This window comes from Pleurodeles waltl, chromosome 5 (assembly GCF_031143425.1).
Source record: "Pleurodeles waltl isolate 20211129_DDA chromosome 5, aPleWal1.hap1.20221129, whole genome shotgun sequence".
Classification (NCBI taxonomy): Eukaryota; Metazoa; Chordata; class Amphibia; order Caudata; family Salamandridae; genus Pleurodeles; species Pleurodeles waltl.
In genome coordinates, this window is record NC_090444.1 from 90,761,841 (window position 1) to 90,779,072 (window position 17,232).

The following is a 17,232-nucleotide window of genomic DNA, read 5'->3' on the forward strand; positions in this document are numbered from 1 at the left end:
TTACTTTTTGGATATAGATAGATAGATAGATAGATAGATAGATAGATAGATAGATAGATAGATAGATAGATAGATAGATAGATAGATAGATAGATAGATAGATAGATAGATAGATAGATAATATATATTTGGTAAAAAAAAAAAAAGGTTGAGGATAAGTTATAGTTAGGAAAACTAATATTTTGCATTTAAAACTACCTTAACCTATACAGACATTGGAAAGTAGAGTTATGGTTATAACCTAAAGTTATAATTTGCGCCACACCCAAAACTTACTATGACTCATGCACCTCCATACACAATGTTGTGAACTCACTAGCCAGACTACTTGAACTTTAGAGGTCCTACCTGTGACATTGATTCCCTTGTCTCTCTATGTTGTGCCATTGAGCATTGGTCATACTAATTAGTCCGCCACTTTTTTTTAGGACGTGCCCTGCTGGACCACAGCATGTGGTGCCCAAAATGAGACATTATCAAACCTGCCACACGCCAGCCATGCTCCATGCATGACGTAGCTGCACTTGCTTCTGCCTCAAGGACACTAGAGACCCTCTGCTGGTGCATATATATTTTCACCCTAGCCAAAAAGTCCACCAGATCTCGAGCAGCCCTTCTGTTGCTGATTTGTTGTTTGTTCTCACCTATCTCCTGTCTCCTTCCATGAATTCTGGAGAACAGTCCTTGCACCGATGCCTACCAACTGCCACTGTAAGGACAGACACATGATACACTCAAATCTGAACAGAAACAGGTCAGGCATGGGATGACAACAGTTCTGTATGGAAAAGGGTGCCTGACTCATATTCAGAGCAAGAGCTGATGAAGTCAGGGCAGGCACCAAGGCAGGAGGAACCGCTAGGTCTGCTGGTGCAGGAGTGGAGGAAAAGATCTGCACTGTCAGGGAGCCAAGCGAGGTTCCAACCTGATCACCAAGTTTAAACAAGATCAACAAGCTGAATTAGAACAGGTTGAAAGGAACATTCAAGATATGAAAACGGGGGAATCTGAGGGATGACCTAACGATCAGGGTCATGCACTGCGGCTCAAATGGTCAGAGTTCCTGGTCTTAGCAGAGGGACAGGCTAGAGCACATGGGTTAGACCTAATTGGAGGGAGAGTGTCTGGTGACCTTGAGACTCTTTGGGGTACTAAGGAGCCGGCATCAAATGGCCTCCCTAACAGCCTCTATTTGGTACAAAGTCAACAAGACTTTGCTCAAAACAGGCTCAGAGTCAGACAATGGCAGCAGAGTTGGCTCCTTGGAATGCTGACTGCGCAACTTCTCGTGGTGTGAGTGGGAGGATACAGATGTGTCCCATTTGGACTTATTGCACTTCAGGTGCAACTTTGCAACTTGCCTCTCAACATTATCTTTGACGTTCTGAAGATGCCAACCTGGAGTGCGATAGAGAGGGTCCACTATTTGGAGCACAAAGTACCCTACTTGTGTTCACCCAGAAACCAGAGGCAGACATCTTGAGGATTTGTGAACAGCACCTGTTTTCTCCAGTTCACAGTATAACTTGCAACCTGCCTAGCACTCTGTCTTTATGGTAAGAAATGAATTGCATAATAAAATTGCTGCAACCATGCTGTGAAGGTACTTCCCACAGGCAGTTCTGCCAAGTGAATTTATTGCACACCTTGGAATGAGGGCAACCAGTTTTCAAAATATTTGTGTCTTGCAGAAAGGATAACAATATCTGCACTAATTTTAATAAATATATTTTATGTTTTATTTTACTGATGTGTAGCATCCATAGCAGCCCCCAGGGGGGCCCGAGTCACTCATTCCACCAGCCTTTCGCCAGGGAAAGGCTGGTGGAATCCGAGTCAGATCACAAACACCGCCACCGCCAGGCTGCCTGGTGGTGGGAGCCTGGCGATGGTGGCGTTTCAAACATGGCTGTTCAGGCACGTTTATTATATGGTGGTCTGGACCTCCAGGCCGTTTGGCGGCAATTACCGGACCTCCAGACCGCCATGTTCTTTATGAGGGCCTTAGTATGGAAATATTGTCACTTGCTTTTTTTAATCTAATACAGACCATATTATGTGAATTGAGGTACCAGAGGACGAGAGGAAGAAACGTGAATTGAATGATTGTAAGAGAAATTTCAGTGATCTATGAGTCACTCCTGATCACCATTATGCACTTGCAGACTCCATGCTTCATTCAATGGCATGTTAACTACATGGCCATACGCATGTAAGGAACGATGCAATGACTAAGACATTTAGAAAGCATTGGTAGAACACCAAATTCAGAGGGGCAGCAGAAGATTTGTGCCAGAGTTGTGTTACTTGTCAGGGAAACCATTGAGGAAAGAAAAAATTAGCTGTCATGAGCTACATGGGGAAATCAGAAGGCCCATCTACTAGACTTCAAGGAGACTTCATTGAAATGCACATAATGGGCTTGTCCTAATTTTTATCTGCTTGCTCTCAAAATGGGTTGAGGCCTACGTAACAGGGAAGCACCAGTATGACAGTGCCAAAGCCTTATTGTAAGATGTAATACCACAATCCGACATGCCAATTTCTATATAGACAATTGTGGACCACAATTTAGGAATGAGATCCTAAAGTTTACATGCACAGCACTTCAAAATGAACTAAAATATCACCCTACTTATCATCTTCAATCATCACGAGTCATGTGGAAGATGAATGACAGCATCAAAAGTGAGTTGGCCAAAGTGTGTGCCTCAACAAATCTTAAGTGGCCTGATGCTGTTCCTCATGCACTCATGAGTATTAGAAGAACCTCAAATAAAAAGACTGGTATATCACCCCTCAAGGTTTTGATGGGCAGAGGTATAAGTGTGGTGTAAATCTCTTCAGCAAAACTTGTGTCAATAACCAGTAGTATTGTATTAGATTATTACAAAGGGTTAAATGATGTGGTGAAATCAATCTCTCCTTAGATGGACTTGGCAACAGCACAGACAAAAGACACTCAGTGTCGCCCACTACAACCAGGCGTCTGGATTCTGATCAAGAAGCATGTTAGCAAAATCTGCCAGGAACCAAAATGGAAGGGACTAAATGAAGCTGTGCTTATTACTAATACTGTTGTGAAGAGTGAAGGAACCCCACTTTGCATCCACTCTGCTCTCACAAGAAGATGAAGACAGAGGATAAAGAAGTGAGAAAAATCACAGATTCACTGAGTCAAGCTCATGTTTGCAGCATGGATCACGAGGAGAAATAAATGAATCTTGAAACTAGGGAAGTTGTTGATGTTTGTGAGAGTGAAAATCCTGGAGAAAGTACTAGTAGCCAATTTCAATTTGAGGATAATACTGGAGAACTGTTTCAAAGTCACAAGCAGCAGGAAGAAACAGTCTGATCCAGTTCATGAAAAACTCCAGCTGAAAATTCCAGTCTTAAGAACCCCCAAGGAAAATAAGCAATTCATAGTCAAGTTACTGAAACTAATCAAAGTACCAGTTCAATTGTGAGTGAAGAAGATTCAGCAGTAGTCATATTCGAAAAAACAAAAGTTGAGAGAGTGCATTGAGGAGACAAGTGCCCTAAAACAGCGAAGAGAACTTGTAAACAAAGGCATTGGGAGAAGGAAAGATCAGAGACAATTAGGGACAAACCAGAAATAATTGGAATTGATTCTAACAATAGTAATAGTAAAGTTTTCTGTTGTTAAGAGACCAACAAGAAAAATAATCTTGGGTGGACACATTTAGCATATGTGTGGGCATATCAAGAATCTCTCACTTATGGACAAAAGAAGAATCATATGTGAAAGGTTTCACTACAACCAACTGTTGCCAATTCATCTTTGAAGACTCACTAGAGGAAGAGGAACCATCTTGAATCTTTGCATGTTCTGAAATGTTGAAATTAAGATTGGAACTCTGCGAGAAAACCATTTTGTTCTATTACTAAAGTTTCCAGATGAAGAAACAGAATCTTGAATATATGAACTAAAAAAATGACCTAAAAAAAAGAACTGAATTCTGGAGATTTTTAACTATTGCTTAAAAAAGAAGACGCAAACAAGATTTAGTATTGTTGGAAATACACTGTGAAAACTGATTTTTGGGTAGTGAACCCTTTTAATTTTTGTTTTTGTTCTCAGAAGAAATGGCATACAGCAGATGCTGTAAAATTGTTAGTATGATTTCACTACAGTCATAGTAATAATTTTAGCTGACCTACTGTTGTAACTAATTTCTCAGGTTCAATATGTTTCATTACAAGTTTAATAAACTACAGTTCATAATAAAGGTGGACATAACACACAGACACACAGGCAAATATTATAGAGTAAATTTAAAAATAACATGTCTGCAAACTCATTAAACGAATATATAGAAATCCTCGGGGTTGGGAACTGGTTTGTGTTCTACCATTCTTCCATCATCTGCAGCTGAAAGATCAATATATTATTAACTGCCAATGTCTTACAGTTTGTCATGAAATGTTTTTGTTAGTATATTTAATAATCAATAACTTTTGTCATTGTATCTGCCGGGTTTCAAAGCCTTGCTGGAAGACTGCTCTATTTCTGGAGAACCTGTGTGTTTAGTAACATATATTAAGTATTTTAAACCAGGTGCAGACACTAACCAGGATATTAAAATTACTAAGGGGAACATGGACAGTTTGAATAAAGACGGACACAAATCTATTAGGGTATATAAATAAAGGACAGTGAAAATTAAAAGATTGGAAAGATGAAAAGAAAACCTGAGAACAGATTAAAGCTGAAGAAGAATTTAGGACTTCAAGTTTACTTCCAAGATTTAAGTCAAGTAGGTAGAGTTTGTATGAAAGAGCAAGTTGTAAGGACATTTATTATGTGTGTGGTAAGACTGCCTATTTCATCCGACCTCATAATTGGGTGAGTTCCTGCTATCAGGCGTATGTGAATGAGATGAGTGATGCTTCTGGTTTGAAGAGAGTGAAACAAGGTTTTGGGCAAACTGTGCTAGATGCATTAGGAACTATGATTCATTTCACTGGAGTAGATATGTATGATGTGAGATAGAAGATTATCTACCTTTGTGGATCAGTTCACTTCTAATACTGCTAGCACATTATTACAAATAAATAATGAATGAATTGCTATGTATGTAATGTATATGCAAAACTGCTTAGCGCTAGTCACCCTTCTTGTGAAGTAAGGTGAATTTGGCAGGGTTTTGTAGATGAACAATTTCTGCAATTTCATCCCAGATAACAATAGATCTATTAGTGCTTATGGGAATGATTGGAGTGCTGGCAGTCGGCCCGATTGCTCCGCCGTTGCCTCGGTAAATTGACTGCCCACCAGAAGTATAAATGACCACCACGCTGGTGTAATTTATGAAGTATTGACACGAACCATTGTCAATGTGGTTCACGCCAATGCATTTCGCTCTTTGGTCCTAGGATGGAGCCCTACACCAAAAGGTTTTCTTTTTTCTTTTAAAAAAGAAATCCCAAAACAGGATTTTCTGTTTCAAAATAAAAAAAAATGCTTCCCTCACCATGGGAGTCCTCTCCCATGCCAAAGGTAGCGTTTAGCAGTTTTCACTGTCCCTTTCTGCAAGGGTTTTCCTGGCAGTGACTGGTAGTGAAAACTGACCTCTAATTCCGCCCATCTAAATTAGGTGGGAAGAATTAGAGAGCTGCCTCCGATGGCCGTTACTCCACAGGGCCATCAGAGGGGTTTAATAACAGTGAAGACAGAGTAGTCTCCGCTGTGATTAAACCTGTAGTCTGCCCGCATATATATTTGGCAGTGGGACCATTCTTGTGGTGTGTATACTCCTTCCTCATTGAGATGGAAAATACATACTGCCAAGATTTAAATCAGTCTCTATTCTCCTAATATTACTGTTAGACCTGGCATTCTTGGTGTGGTGTCCTCTGTCATTTTTTTTGCCACGTCTTTCCATGTTTTGACTGTGTGCTGGACTCTGTTTTTGCTGTTTTTGGTATTCTGGGCACTTTATCACTGCTGACCAGTGCTAAAGTGCAAGTGCTCCTGTGTAAATTATATGTGTAATTGGCTTTTACATGAATGGCATATTTGATTTACTAGTCAGTCCCTAGTAAGGTGCACTAGAGTTGCCCATGGCCTGTGAATCAAATGCTACTAGTGGGTCTGCAGCACTGGTTGTGCCACCCACATCAGTAGCCCTGTAAACATGGTTCAGACTTGCCACTGCAGTGTCTGTGTGTGTAGTTTGACACTGCCAATTCGCCTTGGCAAGTGTACCCACTTGCCAGGCCGAAACCTTTCCTTTTTATACATGTAAAGCAGCACTAAGGTAGGCCCTAGGTAGCCCCACGAGCAAGTTGCAGTGTTTGTTAAAGGTGGGACATGTACTGATGTGTTTTACATTTGAAAAACTGCCAAATTTGGTTTTCACTCTTGCACATCCTATCTGTCTCATAGGTTAACATGGGGGGCTGCCTTTAAATATTTTTAAGTGCAGTTTTCCTTTTGGAGCAGATGGAAATTTTGAGTTTGGTGTCTCTGAACTCACAATTTAAAAATACATCTTTTGGTAAAGTTGGTTTTTAAATTGTCATTTTGAAAATGCCACTTTTAGAAAGTGGGCATTTTCTTGCTTAAACCATTCAGTGACTCTGCCGGTTTGTGGATTCCCTGTCTGGGTCAGACTGACAGTTGGGTTGTTTGTGAATTCCCTCTAGACAGTGAGATTAAGGGAGCCGGGGTGTAGCCTGCATATCCTGAGGGGCCATCTGAGGTAGAGTGGAGGGAGGAGTGGTCACTTATACACCTGAGTTGGCTGTACCTGCCCTCACATAATGCAGTCTCCAACGCCCTGGTGTGTCTCTGTGGCCAGGCCTGGATATGGTAGGATCCTGTGAACAATATAGACTTTCCTTTGAAGTTTGCCTACTTCAAAGGCAGAAAGGGGTATAAGTAGTGGACCCAAACCCGGAGATTTTTAGATTACTTCTGGAATCAAGAGGGACCTCGGCCAAGGAGAAGAGCTGAATAGCTGGAGGAGGAGTACTGCCTCAATACCTGTAACTGTGCTTTACTGGGTTGGCCTGCAGTTGCTGTTTCTGCCTGAAAGAGGACAAAAACTGGACTTTTTTGTGCATTCTTGCTTGAGAAGGGCTTGAATTGAACTTGCCTCCTATTTTGAAGTCTCAGGGCCATCAAAAACATCCTCTGCCAGCATCTGGTCTCTCTGCTGAGACATCTGCCCTGCCAAGTGGTACCCTGTTCAGTCTCTGGCCCTTCAGAGGTGAATTTGCCAAAACAAGGACTGAAATCCACGCACAGAACACCATCTGGGGAAGTTTTTGGTGCATCACCTGCAACGCTGCTGAAAAATGACACTCCACCCGCTTCATGGCTAAAATCGCATTCCACCTGTTGGAGTGTAACTTTTATAATGAATATTAACATGAAAAGCTTGCAATGTAATGTATAATGAAGCTGCATAGAAAACGTGGAAGAATAAATATTAATGCACACGTTTGAAATGTGCCCACAGGGAGTGGCCACCAATGTATATGATGATTAATAAAACTGACAAATAATGAATTAATAATGTACTTATGTATGGTTTTGTATTAACGCATCCTAATTAAGAGTTATGTATTAAGGTTTTGCTAAATTAATCACTAGGCCTTAGGGTCTGGGCCTAGCTGCCTGGTCCCATACTAAATGGGTTTTTCCAACGTGCAATGTGCTGTTCTCTGAAGGACATGAAGCTGTACTTTTCCAGAAGCTAGAGATGTGTGTAACTGTAATAAATTCTTGCTCATGAGACTTGACTTGCTCAAGGAGACTTTCTTGTCGAATGCAACAGTGTAATTCGCAACAGGTACAAGGTCGCCTAAACTGGTAAAGACAATGGAACTACTGACTGGAGCAACGGGTGTAACTTTTCTTACCTGACATTCTACCCGATGAAGACGTCAATCACAGGAGCCAATAAACTGCATGAGAACTGTCTTAGGTGAAAATTCTAGTAAGGTGAGCGACGGACTATTGGACAAAGATTACGATGCACCAAATATTGCCCAATGGGAAATTAGGGACTTGTCCAGCAAATTCAATATAACAACGTGACACAAGGAGAAATCAGCCATTAGAGGGACACTCTTGCTGTTACTCTGATATTCTGCGTTAAGCCTTTGCTGTTCAATACTTTAAACCATCCTCACCTTTCTTGCCTTGCCCGATACTTGCTTCTCCTCCTTATGAGGGAAGAGCTTTTTGCCCTACCTTGCGGAGACTTTGCTGTTCTATCCTGGCTGATGGCGAATCGACTGCTGTCCTGAGGACGAAGACTGAAACTGTATGCCGACTCATTTGGATGGGTAACTATCTGATAATAAAGTGTAATTGTCTGTTTGCCTTTTCTTTCTAGGTACCAACTGCTCTTTTGACTGTGTCCATGGCTAGATGTTTTCCAAATTCATGTTGCTAAATTGTTTTGCATGAAGCCCAACATGCTGATGCTAATTAGAGGTTAGTTAAGGAATTCACTAAATCGGGTGCAAATAAACAAATGAATGAATCTTTGCTTTGTTGAATAATGTACTAGTGATACTCTGCTAAAGTTTGATACATGTTGGCTTCGTGTTTTGTTCTAATGTTCTTGATCTTTGCATTGTCAAAGTCATATTCCAGTTGCCATATTGTAGTTTTGTTGATGTGCTTATTGGTATTGAGACTAATGAATATGTTAGTAGGTTGTAACTAATAGGGAATAAATATCCAAAATCTTACTAGATTTGTGTGGTTATTCATGGCTGAAAGGTCACGGTGCGTTTGATTCTTATTAAATGTTATTGATTAGCTGAATTGATTAGCTACTGCGCATATTGATTAGGGCATTGATTTAAATCAGGAGATGTTCATGAGCTATCTCATCTTAAGGAGTCTCCAATCAGGGTCAAAAGATTCATTGGCCTAAGACGAGTCCCTATATGAGTAAAATTATTGAGGTTGGGACGCGTTATCACACCTGCATTTCGGCTGGGAGATCAACACATCGTGGCTGGATAAATGACGCAACACCTGCTTTCGGCTGGTGATAACGACGCAAACCCCACACATCGCAGTTTTCCAACACTGTACGACCGGTTTTCTCACGCACCATCACTGGGCATCATCTGAGGTGCCCTGTGAGGAAATCGACACATTGCTTTCTTGCGACAAGGAAAAACAACACATCACCGACCTGACCAAAGAAGAAACAACGCACAGCCTCACTTTCGAGTAAGGAATCAACGCATTGCTGACTTTTCCAATGCAAGCTTGCCCGTGGGACCTTATTTTTTACACAAACCAGGTACTTTGTGTGAAATCAATGTTCCATTGTTTTCTATGGAGTAAAACTCTTATTGTTTTGAAAATTCATAGCTTGACTTGTGTATGTTGGACTTTTGTTGTTTTGGTCTTGTTTGATTTGGATAAATATTGCCTATTTTTCTAAACTGGTGTGGTGGCCATTTTGTAGTGTCTTCACTGTATTACTTTGTGTTGGTACAAATACTTTACACATTGCTTCTGGGTTAAGACTTCTTGCTTGTGCCAAGCTACTGTGGAAGCAAAGATGTTAACTAAAAAACATTAATGAATGTTTATGCATTTTGATTAACAAAAAAAAGATAGAAAAAGTAATCATAGAAAAATTAATGTGTACGTTTGAAAAGGTGCCCACGCAGAATGGCTACCAACTTACACGAGTTGTACTAAAATGATTATAAATGTGTGAAATATTGAAAATGTGCAATAACAATGTAGTAATATGTCATATTAAGATGTATGACGTATGTTTTGCATTGTATTGTAGAGCTAACTTAGCCAAAGTTGTGGCCTAGTTTTGCCAGGCCTCGAGCAGCAGCAGAATAATCATGAAATGTAGAAAAGCTAATGTGATGAACTAACCATGAACTATTCACTGTTAATAAAGTCTGCTTAGCGAGAAATTTCTGCAATGTAGCGACAAACAGGAGATGAGGGAATAGAAGTTGCAACATTCAGTGTGTAGAGCAGGCTAGGTGCACTTTCCCAGGACTCGAACAATAGAGACACTGACTGGAGAAGAAGATGCAACATTTTCGATACCTGATGAGCCGGATGATGAGGACATCGTACTGTGAACCAATCGACAACCTGAGAGCAACGAAATATTAGAATTCATAGATTTGAAAAATTGAATGTATTGGGTAGCGTCACATATGTTGATTAATTGAGCAATCAGGAATTAGGGGATGGACTGGGCAACTTTGATATAATGTTGTGACAAGGGGGACATATTCAGACCTGCTGGGGAGATGTTAGGTGCAGACGTTGGAAGAGAGACTTCGATACTGGGGAGAAAAGATTCTTGAGAGCCTGATGTGATGCGGATCGTTTGATGACCTGAAGACGAAGACTGACTTTGTTGCTGATTCATTCCGTGGTTAGGTAGCTATGACAATGTGACTGATTAACGTTTATGCCTTCTTTCTAGGTACCAACTGCGCTGTTTAAATAGTTTTTTTTTCTCTTAGCTAGATGTTTTCCAAATTCATGTTATAAATTGTTTTTGCATGAAGTCCCACATGCTAATGCTAATCTGGGTTAGGTGAAGTTCTTTTAGGTGACGCTGACAGTGACAAATGATTTACGAACTGGTTTCTGAACTCTGCTATTAATGTTGATATATTCATCTTTGTTGGCTTATGCTCAAGCATTAGACCATATGTTTTCTCAAGTTTTGATTAGATTATGTTATTGGTGGTCACTAATGAACTAATTCTGAGCTGATTGAATAAAGTTTGAATTAACCGCATGGATTAGTATTATAACAAATAGGGAAATAAAAATTGCTAAAACGTATATTGAGTTGTGGTTATTCATGAATTATCGTCACTATTGTCTAATGATAATGTTTTCTTAGTAGTTATTGATTTGTACATTGATTATTGATGAGCATTGATTACTAAGTAGCTAGGATACTCCATGCGAATCAAAAGGTCCATCGGCCTATACGCGTCCCCTTGTAAGTTTACTTACTAAGGACCAGGAGTACTAGCAGTTTTTGGTAGGAGCTTGATGGTTAGTTTCCTTGGAGAACTAGTTATGTGGTAATTAATGGTTATGGCGGTAGTTTGATTTAGGGTTAGTTGTTTGTTATTATTGTGATTTGGATTTTATTTTTCGAAATGGCAACTGTAGCAAGAATGATTTCCCCTTAGGCCCAGAAATGACTTTCCTAGATCCTGGATCCCGCTAGTAAAGTTGGGTATGTTCTCTGCATTTTAGTGATAGTGTGAAAGTGGTAGGTTGTGCTTGCAAAGGCTTATGCAAAATGCAGGTGAATTGTGATGTATGAGAGGTAAAGTAGGGAGTCTGCGTACTCCAGTTGAGGTTTAGTAGGTGTGTGCGTACTCCACAGTATGAGAATAGGAAAGTCTTCGAACTTCAGATGTGAGTGGTGCTTTGTGCTAAAAAATTGTCCATGTGGTTGTTGGTGATGTACGGACCTTGCGTGGTCTAAGACTCCAGAGTATATTGACAAGTGTAGGAGACACTTAATTTTATGCTGTAATCTGTCTGGTTTAGTAGGTTGATCGGGCGTGGTCAACAAGTCGGTGTGTAAGTTAAGTGAGTAAGGGAAATTTTTGACTGAGATTTGGAGAGTCCTATGTGCACCAGGACAGACCCATTGATCAGTTGAGAGTGAAATTTGCAGGCCAAATTTTACTTGCGAATGTGAGAGACTGAGAAAGAGGAATAGCTGCATGAGCAAAAGACCCATCAGTGAAAATCCGTGAGGTCTCTGAAGTGATTGTGTACCTTCCTGCAGTAAACCAGCAGGTTTGTTTTGGTTATTGGTTTTTGGTTAGTGCTCACAATAATTTTGCATTAGTTTTGTGTGAATCAAAGATCTGGAGGACAAGCCGCAAGACTTTGTCAGCCGCAGTATGTGAGTGTGACGTCAGAGTGAGCCGCGCTGGGATAAGTTGGTTAGTAAGAAGAGTCGCAAGCCGATTGGCAGCCGTCTGTAAGAGGCAATTGGTTGAGTAAGCGGGTGAAAGGAATCTTGGGAGTAAGACGAATTTCCTTATTGAACCGAATACACAAAATATAGAAAAGATGAAGTTTTTCGAAGCATTTATGAGTGCCATGAAGTGTGATACATACATTAAGGCGACAGTGGGGGAGCCTACCCCACCGGAAAATTCTCTGGCATATATTGTGATGGAGGAGCGAGGTGTTGCACCATGTCTTTGGTTGAAGCAGTGGTGCAAATTGACAGAGAAACAGGGAGCTTTAGCATTTCCAGAGCATGCAACGTTTAATTTAAAAAAATTGGATCAGTTGCGAAGGGCACTGTATGAGATGAAGCCACTTTCAAGACCAGCACAATTTGAGGTTTTAGCGGTTTGGGAGCTCATAGCAAGACAGCAGAAAGAAATGAAATTCCAGAGGAGAATAAGGAAGGCAGAGAAGTATTTAGCAGAGACGAGATGGGACTGGGAACAGAAGAAGTAGAGGCTGGAGACATTACAGTGTGTTAAGTTGTTTCCTGCAATTACAGAAAAAGGTGAGTCAGAAGAGACAGAGGATACTAGCAAGGGTGAAAAGAGTTCAGGGGGTAAGAAGAAGAAAAAGACTTATATGGAAGAAGAAGATTCAGACGTTGCAGATCTTATTACTCAGGTATTGAGGGATTGACCGCTACCATATGCAGCGCAGGAAAGAGGTCCAAGTACTAGTTCTGCTCCAACTGCCTCGGCCCAAGTGTCGGGGACAGAGGAACCAGTGCAAACAGAAAAAGGACAGGTACAAGGGGTTGTACAGAGTACTCCTAATGCAGTGACAACTTCGGTGGTCCAAGCGCAGCTGCACCCACCACCGATACAGAGAATTTATCCAGAGATACCAATTCTTGAGACAACTTCAAACTTAGTGGTTCCTACGGAACAAGTGGTTCCAAGGCCAATGCTAGTTCAGACTGAGCCGACTCTAATGTTGTTGCCTCATGCACAGCCACAAGGTTTGCCAAAGTTCACACCAATGACAGACACACAGTCAGATTTGACACCAGTGATGAATCTAAGTATGGGAGTAGTCCTTCCACAAAATGCCAATTACTATTGGTCCAGCGGTACCATTGTTTGTGCAAAAGAAGCCGATTGCGGGAGAACAGGGTGAAATGTCACAGAGCCTCGTGAGGAGGGGGTGAGAGATCATGTGCAGGTAATATCATCTATGGGCAGACCTTTGATGGATCTAGGCCGTTTATGGACCTTATGTCCACTTGTTGCGTTTCCAAATGCAGTAAATGGCCCATGTGTAAGTCAGAGCCTGAAGCTTTTAACACCACAAACTCCAGGTGCAGTGGTACAAAAGGTGCCAAGGCCGAGTGCAAGTAACATCTCGTTACAGGGAATAACAGCACAGCAATTGAATGAGTGGTTAGACAGTCTAAATACTCCTCAAAATACATCCAAGGGTGAAGAGCAGATTAATTGTGTAAGACTAGCTACAGAGATAAGGGAATTATGGGAGTGAATAAGTTAGAATCCTATACAGAAGAAAAGCTGAGATATTTGTGTCCAAGAATTACAAAAGAAGTGGGCAAGATACACCAGAAATTGGCAGATCTGGCAGATAAACATGAAATAGAAATTGAGAAAACAAAGCTCTTGAAAAGGAGTTACAGATTAGATTTTGAGGCAAAAGATTTTGAACATATGAAGTCCGCATGGATGAAAGCGCATCTCATTGAGTTATTGCAAAGTGCTCATATTTGGGGAGCATAAGAAAAGTGGAAAGGCAGCTGGGCAAAGAAGAAGGATAAACGAATACGAGATTCACAAGAAGAGTCTGAGAGTATTCAGGAAAAAAAGGATCCAGTAAAAATTGTACCAATGGGGGAAATTCCAGGAGGGCAATTTGTTCATGTTCCTTGGCACAGGAGTTATTGTGTTATTGTGTTGACTGGTACCAGCAGACAGATAGATTTGTGAAGCTTTCAAAATGTCTGTGGGAAGACTTGAACACTCTGTTGGAAAAAGTGGTTCCAGCTGATTTGTAGGTTGAGTGCATGAGGGCAGTGGATTGGCCGGCGAGTGAACCAGAAAGAGATAGAGTTACAGGTGCACCATCACCTGAAGTAATGAAACATTATTATAAGGTGATTGAGTTCCTGAAGATGAGAATTTTGCCTAAAAATATTGATTGACAAAGAATTGACAGGACAGTGCAAGATGTAAAGGAGTTAATACATACCTACTATGAGAGATTGGTGAAGGCGTTCAAGGAGTACAATGGTAAGGAAGCAATTGAGCCGTAAGACATGTTGCACTTTGTGTTCAGGTTCGTGGAAGGATTGAGACATGAAATAGGTCAGATGATTAAGAGTCATTTGATTTGTTGGCAAGTGAAACTGAGTGTTGAGATATTGCAGTATGCAAAATACTGTAGTGATGAGATTGAGTTGAAGCAGAAAAAATTGAAAGAGAAAGCAATGGTGATGCAAATTAAGACAGCTCAAACAGGAGTGCAGGGAGCTTTAGTGCAGCAGATACCACAGCAGCAGGGAACTGTTATGTTCCAACATCAGGTGAGAGGTAGGGGTCTTGGAGTCAATATGAAATGCGGTTAAGATTTAGGTACTGTACTGGTTCAGAATGATGTGCAAGGGATGAAAAAGATGTTACCGTGTCATCTTTTCGGAAACATGGGACACTGGAAGCGGGAGTGTCCATTGATGGTCAGGATGGTGTTGTTCAGCAAAGTGGTGATGTTAATACATTTCAAACTGTGAAAGTCCCTAGAATGAGAGAACCCAGGGCCAGATGTAGGTAAGTAAAAATTTGCGACTTGCAATTTGCGAGTCATACCGACTCGCAAATTGCAACTCGCAAAAGTGCATGCAGAAAGGTGTCTCAGGCACCTTCTGTGACTCGCTATGGGGTCGCAAAGACCCACCTCATAAATATTAATGAGGTGGGTTGCATTTTGCGACCCCATAGCGAGTCCATGCACTCACAGGGATGGTGGCCTTCTGGAGACAGCAGACCTCCATGTCTGTGACTGCTTTTTTAATAAAGCTGTTTTTTTTTCTTTTTGCAGCCCGTTTTCCTTAAAGGAAAACGAGTTGTAAAAAGAAAAACTTCTGAAATCATTTGGTTTCGTTTTTTTCAGAGTAGGCAGTGGTCCATAGGACCACTGCCTGCTCTGAAAAAATAATGTTTTCGTCATTCAGAAAGTGGAAGGGGTCCCATGGGGACCCCTTCCCTTTTGCAAATGAATTACCACTCACTTCAAGTGGGTGGTAACTGCGAGTTGGTTTGCGACCTCATTCGCTGTCACAAAGCAACTCAGCATGGCGATGCGGTCGCAAATAGGAAGGGAGCACCCCTTCCTATTTGTGAGTCGCATCCTCAAATTGCGAGTCGGTACCAACTCGCAATTTGAGGATGTGCATCGCGTTAGGCCTTTTGCATGTCGCAAACTGCGTTTTTCGCAGTTTGTGACATGCAAAAGGCTTCCTACATCTGGCCCCTAATCCGAATTTTCTGAATAACATGAATCAAGTGCAGAATCTTCTTACTATGCAGCAGGTGCAAATGCCTTGTGCACAATTGACACAGTTGCAACCACTGCAGCAGCAGGTTCCTATGGTACCTAGACAGCAAATGCAGATACCTCAAGCCCTGATGGAACAGCAACAGATGATGCTTACTCAGCAGGTCAAAGGTCATAGAAAAGACAGAAGTAGTGTCACAGTGCACCAATTCCCATTACATAGTGAGAGTGAAATAAACGATGAATGGATGAGTATTAGTTCGGATGAAGAGCCATGTATGCTTGCAGCTTCATTAGAAGTAGATCAACAGGGACCCTTTGTAAAGGGAAAGGTGATTTGTCATAGGGTCTCATTCTTAGTAGACGCAGGAGCTACACGCTCTACAGCAAGAAGTGCAGAAGTTCCAAACTTACCTCTTTCAGGCAGAACAGTTCAGGTTGTGTTAGTAGCAAACAGACAGCTGATAAATCCGATCACAGATCCAGTACAGGTTGAGATTGGCAACTTCCACGGATCGCATACGTTTGTAGTTTGTGACTCGAGTTCAGTATCCCTACTGGGAAGGGACTTATTGTGCAAAACCAGATGTTCGATTAATTGTTCAACTGCTGGAATAGCGATTCAGACAAATAGTGATGATGAGGAAGAACAAACTCCTGAAACTGAGAATGAAAACATTAATGAAGAATATCCGTTGATTGAGTTTTTCCCGATGTTTACTCTGAAAGAATTGCACACAGACTTGCAAGGAACAGTGCAAGAAAATGTGTGGGACCTGACAAATAAAGAAGTGGGTGTGATCAAGAGAGTGGAGCCAATTAAGAACACTTTGAAGCTGAATGTAGTGTTTCCGCAGCTTCCACAGTATAACATGGCACAGGATGTTCTGATGAAAGTGGCGCAGATAATTGGAGATTTTCTGAAACAAGGGGTTTTGAAAGAAGTGTTGAGTAGCCCATGTAATTCACCAATAATGGGCTTGAAGAAGCCTTGTGGGAAAGTACGAATTGTGCAAGACTTGCAAAGAGTGAATGACCTGGTGGTCAAGTGTTGTCCTGTAGTGCCGAACCCAGCAGTAATACTCTTTCAGATTCCATACGATGCAGAGTGGTTCACAGTGGTTGATTTGTCACAAGCTTTCTTTTCTGTGCCTTTTCATTAGGATAGTCAGTTTCTTTTTAGTTTCAAATTCCTAGACAGAGTCTGCAGATGGTGCAGGCGTCCTCAAGGGTATACGGAGTCACCATTTATATTCAATCAGATTTTGAAAAAGAATCTGGAGTCATTGGAGTTACTGTACCAATCGACTCTAGTGCAGTACATTGACGACTTATTGATTGCATCCAAGACGAGGGACGAGTGTAAGTATGACTCGATTGCCCTGTTGAACCATTCGGGAAAATTCGGACATAAAGTGTCACCTTTGAAAGTGCAGTACTGTCAGAAGTCAGTGTAGGAAAGTACCATCTTGCCTGGCATGTTACCCCCATCTTTACTTATATGTATGTTTGTTTTTGCCTATGTCACTGGGATCCTGCTCGCCAGGACCCCAGTGCTCATAAAGGGTGCCCTCTTTGTGTTTCCTGTGTGGTGCCTAACTGTATCACTGAGGCTCTGCCAACAAGAACCTCACTGTTTATGCTCTCTCTGCTTTTAAAATTGTCACTGCAGGCTAGTGATTAATTTTACCAATTCT

The 17,232-nt window shown here is 41.3% G+C and overlaps 1 protein-coding gene across 1 annotated transcript in view; it reads left to right on the forward strand.

Moving 5' to 3' along the window:
• LOC138296999 (uncharacterized) overlaps nt 1-17,232 on the forward strand; it is a 178,244-nt gene that overhangs the window by 68,680 nt on the left and 92,332 nt on the right. The window contains exon 6 of the mRNA XM_069236515.1: nt 12,537-12,658. Coding sequence (XP_069092616.1) covers nt 12,537-12,658 — 122 coding nt within the window. The remainder of the gene's footprint in view (nt 1-12,536; nt 12,659-17,232) is intronic.